Source organism: Podarcis pityusensis (genome assembly GCF_964106645.2).
Source record: "Podarcis pityusensis genome assembly, chromosome: 7".
NCBI classification, from domain to species: domain Eukaryota; kingdom Metazoa; phylum Chordata; class Lepidosauria; order Squamata; family Lacertidae; genus Podarcis; species Podarcis pityusensis.
In genome coordinates, this window is record NC_138031.1 from 1,726,242 (window position 1) to 1,733,708 (window position 7,467).

Here is a 7,467-nt window from a genome sequence, read left to right on the forward strand (position 1 = left end):
GCGAGCCCGGGCCGGAAAGGGGCGCGCCCAGCTACCTGCCTTCCAGAGCCCGCAAGAGTGCCTCTGAGCACGTGCAGAGAGCCCCGTTCTTGCAGCCGCGCGGTGCTTTCCAATTGAAACTCTCCAAACCATTCTTTACGCAATACTTTTTTTCTTTCTAAAAAAATGTTTAGGGTTATACCGTCATTTTAGCTCAAGAAAATCACAATTTTATAGTTCAGATAAATACAGTAAATAGACAAAAGGACAAAGATTCACAAAATGTTTAGGGGTCTGCGTTCCCCCAGAAAAAAGTACTGTTGTGATGTTATGTTTTTTACTGTGTACCCCACCAAGAGCGGCATAGTTAACTAAATTTCTATACTGCCCTGCATCCGAAGGCCATAGGGGGGTGACGGTATAAAAGCACCAATATGCATACCGCACGAACAAATGAAAATTATAACTGTGCTCGTAGCCACCCCCAGCTTAAATATTAATATGTTTTTGCAGCAGGTCCCTTTTTGTTCCGTGTTAAAGAGGCAGGTGATCCAGGCAAAGGTCCCTGCCCCGAGGAACGCACAATCGCCAGCTTTTTCTCCGTATTTTTTGGGGAGGAAGGGGAGTTATTCCCAGCGAGCTGCTCGTGTTAATGTACGTTTTATCTTTGGTAATTCAGGATCGCACTTCCTTACGGCAGGCGGTGAGCCGGTGCAATTTTTTGAGCAATGCAAACCGGTGCAGTTTTTTGAGCAGTGCAATCTGGGGCAGGTCTACTCAGAAGTAAGTCCCGCTGACTTCCTCGGGAATCCCTCCCAGGTAAAGCGTGCAAACTGGACTGCAGCTTTCCCCTCTCTCCTAACACTAAAATTTATTATATTATTATTATTATTATTAACACTAGAATACCCAAGGAAGACAAACGCATCTTCCTGATTGGGCGCCCTAAGTTTCTTGTCGCAACAACGCTCACTTTCCTCTAGGGTTGGGTGCTACTGCGCGTGCTCAGTCCCGACCGCGCCTGCCCAGTAGCGACCGTTGAAGCCGCTGCCCTTTTTCCTTGCCCTTACTAGGAAGGCCCAATCCAAGAAGAGTTATTTTAGCAAAATAAGAAGCCTCTTCTAAAAGAAGTCGAGAGAAAGGCCGAGAGTGTCTCCCGGCTGTGGCGAAACCTCCCAAAGTGGCTTTGTTTCCCCCGCTGGGAAAAGGAAGACTCTATGGTTCCTTCTTGCCTCTCTAGCCTGGCGCACTCTATGGCTCTTTCCTCTTCCGGTTTTCCTCTCGACATGCCGCTCTAGCCGTGGGGAACTCGCTGTCGGGCGCTTGGCGGACTCCGGGGGAGAAACGGGCCGGGTAGGGAGAGGGAAGGGAAGCGCGGGCCGGGCCGGGCAAATGGAGGCCGGGGGAGCCCGTTCCTCCCTTCTTTTCTTTTCTTTTGCGGGACTTTCGCTGCCTGGGAACTTGGCGTCGAGGAGACGCCACACAAAAGGAAGAGGGGCAGGGAGGGAGGAGGAAAAAGGCAAACCTCAGACCCTAGAGGGTTGTTGTTGTTATTATTATTATTATTATTATTATTATTATTATTATTATTATTCATGTGCACCAGCGGTTCCCAAAGTGGGGTTTTCTGGAGAGGGTGGCACTCTAAGAGGCAAGGGGTCCCAGACTCACAGTTTAGGAGACGCGGCACAAAAGAAAGAGGGGCTGGGAGGGAGGAGGAAAAAGGCAAACTCGGATGCTAGAGGGTTATTATTATTGTTATTATTTCAAGTGCGCCAGCAGTTCCCAAAGTGGGGTTTTCTGGAGAGGCAGGTGCACTAAGAGGCAAGGGGGCACAGCGCTACTTTCAAACAGTCAGACTCGCAATTTAGGAGATGCAACACAAAAGGAAGAGGGGCTGGGAGGAAGGAAGAAAAAGGCAAACTCAGACCCTACATGGTTATTATTATTATTATTATCATTATTTCATTTGCACCAGCGGTTCCCAAAGTGGGGTTCCCCGGAGATGGGTGCGCGCTAAGAGGCAAGGGGCCCCAGCACCACTTTCAAACGGTCAGACTCGCAATTTAGGAGACATGACACAAAAGGAAGATGGGTCGGGAGGGAGGAAGAAAAAGGCAAACTCAGACCCTAGAGGGTGTTTTTTTTTTTAATTTCATGTGCACCAGCAGTTCCCAAAGTGGGGCTCTCTAGAGAGGGGGGCGTGCTAAGAGGCAAGGGGTCCCAGACTCGCAATTTAGGAGATGCAACACAAAAGGAAGAGGGGCAGGGAGGGAGGAGGAAAACTGCAAACTCAGACCCTAGAGGTGTTTTTTTTTTCCATGTACACCAGCGGCTCCCAAAGTGGGGTTCTCAAAGAGGGGGGCGCACTAAGAGGCAAGGGAGCGGTCAGCAGAGCGCTGGACGTGAGACGCATTGCTGGACTTTGAGAATCTAGGCCAAGTTCATCCATTGTGTCGAATCAGTCTTGTCGTATTTGTCCATTCAATTTCTTTGCTGCCCATCATCTGAGGATCACGGGACAGTTTGCAACATGGAAACACAAAAATACATAACATAGGAACAAAAATGAAGAAGAAAGTAAATAGCTTTAATTGGCCTTTGAATAAATGTGCAATAATTTGTTACTGTTTCTCATTTGTGTGTGTTGTTATCCTCCTCACTGCACACTGCTGTTTTGAATAAGGCTTTTTATAGGGCTGGATAGGAAGCGCTAGGGGTGAGTTTATGGAACCATGTTTGGGAACCACAGATGTCTGTCACACCCAAGTGACCACAAAGTCCAGTGCCTTTGCTTTACCCCTTGCCCAACTTTTCATTAAAAGTCGGCTTTTTCCCTGCTTTAGCAATATGCCGCCATCTTTCTAACCAGGCACCTGAGGTTATCAGTTTTTGATTATGAACTTCAGCCCCACGGCTGAGCCCAGGTGAGCAGCGTTCAGGCTGATCCTCTGCCTGCCCCTGCCCTCAATCTTGGGGGAAGTGCTGGATACTTGATTACCTGTCTGAAATTGCCTCCTGGTTAGGAGATGCAGAGAGCAAGAACTTCGCCTCTGACACCTGGCTTACCGATTCATGGTCTTGTAGCTCGATGCCCGCGCAGCAGCCGTGTCTCATCCTGACTCCTGGGCTCCTTAACCTGCACGCTCCTTCCCTCGCAGAGCAAAAGTCGCCATGGCAGAGTGAGTGTCTCAGAATCAAAACAGCTGACCCCTGGGGCTGGCCGCTCGCTGCCTTACAAAGAGCAACAGTGGAACCAGACTCCCTTGCGACTCCTTCCATGGAGGTTTTAAAGAAGATACAGCGGTACCTTGGTACTCAGACAACTTGGAACCCAAACGCAGCAAACCCAGAAGGAAGTGTTCTGGTTTGCAAACATTTTTCATAAGCCGAATGTGCTCCGTTTTGAGTGCCACACTTCCGGTTTGAGTGTTACTCTGAGGTCTGTCAGTTTTTGCTATTTACCATATTTTGCGTTTTTGTGGCTCTTTTTTGTTTCGTTTTTGTGACTGTGTGGAACCCAGTTCAGCTACTGATTGATTGATTGTGTGACTGCAGTGCATTGTTTACTGCTTTCATTTTATGGATCAGTGGTCTCGTTAGATGGTAAAATTCATGCTAACTTGCTGTTTTTAAAAGTCTGGAACGGATTAATCCATTTTGCATTGCTTTCTATGGGAAAGCATGCCTTGGTTTTGGAACACTTTGGTTTTGGAACCGACTTCCGGAATGGAATAAGTTTGAGAACCAAGGTACCACTGTATTGGATGGTCATCTTCCATGGATGCTTTAGCTGAGATTCCTGCATTGCAGGGGGTTGGACTAGATGACTCTTGGGGTCCCTTTGATTCTAAGGAGGTGTGAAATAATCCTCTTTCTCTATGCCTTCATTTGCAGAGCCTCGGCCTCAATACCTGGCTGGCCTGATGAGGTAACCGGTCTGCTCTCCAACCTCCTGCTGTGTGTCGTTTCCATGGGCTCCGCTTTCCAAACCTTCCAGGTAAGAAAGGGGTGGAGCTTGATTTGGGGAGTCGCCTGGTGTCTCTGCTTGCTGGGTGCTGGGCCTTTGCTGTTGCTGTTGTTGTTTAGTCGTTTAGTCGTGTCCGCCTCTTCGTGACCCCCTGGACCAGAGCACGCCAGGCCCTCCTGTCTTCCACTGCCTCCCGCAGTTTGGTCAGACTCATGTTCGTAGCTTTGAGAACACTATCCAACCATCTCGTCCTCTGTCGTCCCCTTCTCCTTGTGCCCTCCATCTTTCCCAACATCAGGGTCTTTTCCAGGGAGTCTTCTCTTCTCCTGAGGTGGCCAAAGTCTTGGAGCCTCAGCTTCAGGATCTGTCCTTCCAGGGAGCACTCAGGGCTGATTTCCTTCAGAATGGAGAGGTTGGATCTTCTTGCAGTCCATGGGACTCTCAAGAGTCTCCTCCAGCACCAGAATTCAAAAGCATCCATTCTTTGGTGATCAGCCTTCTTTATGGTCCAGCTCTCACTTCCATACATCACTACTGGGAAAACCAGAGCTTTAACTTTGCTAGAGAGGACTTTTGGATTCAGGCTGACAAATAATTGCTCTGTGTGACAGGGAACCTGGAACCTGCCAAATTACTATTATTATTATTTGCACATGCACGCCTGGCAAATGTAAAATCTGCATGTGGAAACAGGGCTTTGCGCTCCGGGATGTGCAGAGGTCTGCTGCTCGCTCCCCCTCCTGAAACTGCGTTGCTGACAAGGGTCACTGGGCGGGTTCTTCCTTGCAGAGACCAAGCTGAGAAGCTGCAACGGCTAAATATAATTCCCAACACATTTGTGTTGGTCTGTTTAGGGAAGCTTTTAACGTTTGATGCATTACTGTGTTTTAATATTTTGTTGGAAGCTACCCAGAGTGGCTGGGGAAGCCCAGCCAGATGGGTGGGGTATAAATAAATTATTATTATTATTATTATTATTATTATTACTATTGGGACGCGGGTGCCGCTGTGGGTTAAACCACAGACCCTAGGATTTGCCGATCAGAAGGTCAGCGGTTCGAATGCCCACGACGGGGTGAGCTCCCGTTGCTCAGTCCCTACTCCTGCCAACCTAGCAGTTTGAAAGCACGTCAAAGTACAAGTAGATAAATAGGTACCGCTCCAGCAGGAAGGTAAAGGGCATTTCCGTGCGCTGCTCTGGTTCGCCAGAAGCGGCTTAGTCCTGCTGGCCACATGACCAGGAAGCTGGACGCCGGCTCCCTCGGCCAATAAAGCGAGATGAGCGCCGCAACCGCAGAGTCGTCCACGACTGGACCTAATGGTCAGGGGTCCTTTTACCTTTTACCTTTATTATTATTATTATCTGAGCTCCTTTCGCCACTTCCTCCCTCTCTTTGCAGATCAATCGAGGGACCTCTGCCGGGTTCCTCCTCCAGGCCCTTGTGCCCCTCCTGGATACGGCCACCCACCTCACCGCCCCCCCAGGGATCGGTTCGGAGGCTGCCCACTACAGCCCAGACAACGCCTGGGTCTCCACAGTGGTGGGCCTCCCCCTGCTCGCCTTTGGCTTCCACTGGCTGAACGGGGACCGTGCCACGGCGAACGCCCTCTTGGGGGGCGCACTGCTGCTGCTGCTGGCCAGCAGCTCAGGCTCCTTCTCCGAGGAAGGCAAGGCCATGGTGGCCCACTCTGTCACCTCGGTGGTCTCCATCAGCGTCCTGATCGCTTCCATCTTCACCGGAAACGCCTGCGGGATTGCGGGCAGCCTCTTGGTGGGCACGGCTGGGGTGCTGGCAGGGACCCAGCTGCGGCGGCTGCTGGTGCTCCGGAAAGAGGACGCTGTCTGCTGCCTCATGGTGCTGGCAAACCTGGCTTTGCGGCGGGCTCTGCAAGCACAGCACCGAGAACTGGACTGAGGGGGTGGGGACTGCAGGCCAGGGGGTCCGACGGGCAGTGGGGCCATCGCAGCATCAGATGAGGCAGAGGAAAGGCTGGCCATGTCTGTTGGGTGCCGCAAAAAGGCTTGGGAAATGGCCTCCGGGAAAGTCTTCAGGGAGCCTACGACTCTGGAAAGGGCGCTGCCTGTTTGGATACTGCCAGGGAGACAGAGGCATCAGGCAGCCTCATCGTCGTCTCCGGACGATCACCTGCTCCCGTGGAAACAGCATCAGTCAATTAGCGACATGAGCCTCAGACACATTCCAAGACTGATGCACGCCCTTTTCAACAGTCTCCGCAACGGAAGATTCAGACAGAAGAGCATATTTACAGCTTTATTCAATGTAGGTCAGAACAAAGGACAAACATGACAGCTTGCATCCGTGTCGAGGAAACAGCAGGAACAAAAGCTATATACAAAACGGAAGTTCCCAGCGAGAACAGCGCTGGGAGTAAACAGGCATGTGACACACAACAATCATGCCTGACTCTTTTAAGGAGGAACTATATCCTAACATCCTCCCCCTTTCCGTGTAACCTGTGGTTCAACCCAATTGCAATCTCTGTACGTAAACCTTAAGTTGTTCTCTGTTAACAACCTTAGATCAGCAGCAAGGGGTCCTGGGCACTGCCCATCTCAGGCAGCCAGCTTCTTCCTTCGCAGAGCTTGCTGGGTTTAGTGAGCTGGCAGAGATGGGCAAGGGCTGCTGTGTCCTTGGAGCATGGGCGGCGCCACCTCGCACTGCGAATGTTGGAAATCCCACTGCTGACACCAAAGATCCCCGCTGGTTTGCTTCGCCGGTCCCTCGGCGCTTTCCTGGGTGCGCTGGCCAGGAAGCCAGGCCAAATGTGAATGGGTGGAAGTTATTAACTCAAGGTTTCATAGCGGCAACTTACAAAGCTGTTGGGTGTGTCACAGCTGTGAAACCAGCAGGCTGCTGGTTAAAAGGGCTCGCGTGCCTCTTGTCAGCCATAATAATAATAATATTTTATTATTTATACCCCGCCCATCTGGCTGGGCTTCCCCAGCCACTCTGGGCAGCTTCCAACAAAATATCAAAATACCATAATACATCAAACATTAAAAGCTTCCCTAAACACGGCTGCCTTCAGATGTCTTCTAAAAGTCTGGTAGTTGTTTTTCTCTTTGACATCTGGTGGGAGGGTGTTCCACAGGGTGGGCGCCACCACCGAGAAGGCCCTCTGCCTGGTTCCCTGTAGCCTCACTTCTCGCAATGAGGGAACCGCCAGAAGGCCCTCGGCACTGGACCTCAGTGTCCGGGCAGAATGATGGGGGTGGAGACGCTCCTTCAGATATACTGGACCGATGCCATTTAGGGCTTTAAAGGTCAGCACCAACACTTTGAATTGTGCTCAGAAACGTACTGGGAGCCCATGTAGGTCTTTCAAGACTGGTGTTATGTGGTCTCGGCGGCCACTCCCAGTCACCAGTCTAGCTGCCACATTCTGGATTAGTTGTAGTTTCTGGGTCACCTTCAAAGGTAGCCCCACATAGAGCACATTGTAGTAGTCCAGGCAGGAGATAACCAGAGCATGCACCACTCTGGCGAGACAGTCCG

General features: G+C 50.9%; 1 protein-coding gene across 2 annotated transcripts; it reads left to right on the forward strand.

Moving 5' to 3' along the window:
• Positions 1–1,259: 1,259 nt before the first annotated feature.
• TMEM276 (transmembrane protein 276) lies at positions 1,260–6,461 on the forward strand. Of its 2 annotated transcripts, none has more exons than XM_081012867.1 (4): positions 1,260–1,332; positions 3,067–3,161; positions 3,877–3,979; positions 5,350–6,461. In XM_081012867.1, exons 2-4 carry the CDS (start codon positions 3,154–3,156, stop codon positions 5,863–5,865), a joined length of 627 nt encoding a protein of 208 aa, XP_080868993.1. In that variant the 5' UTR covers positions 1,260–1,332; positions 3,067–3,153; the 3' UTR covers positions 5,866–6,461. The 2 variants fall into 2 exon arrangements, with proteins under 2 accessions (XP_080868993.1, XP_080868994.1); XM_081012868.1 differs by lacking the exon at positions 1,260–1,332 and adding an exon at positions 2,567–2,906.
• The last annotated feature ends 1,006 nt before the right edge of the window (positions 6,462–7,467 follow it).

What these genes read in the sequence shown, in the direction of transcription:
- TMEM276 (XM_081012867.1), top strand. An exon ending in CCGCTTTCCAAACCTTCCAG is followed by an intron (nt 3,980 to 5,349) that starts GTAAGAAAGGGG and finishes CTCTCTTTGCAG; the next exon opens with ATCAATCGAGGGACCTCTGC.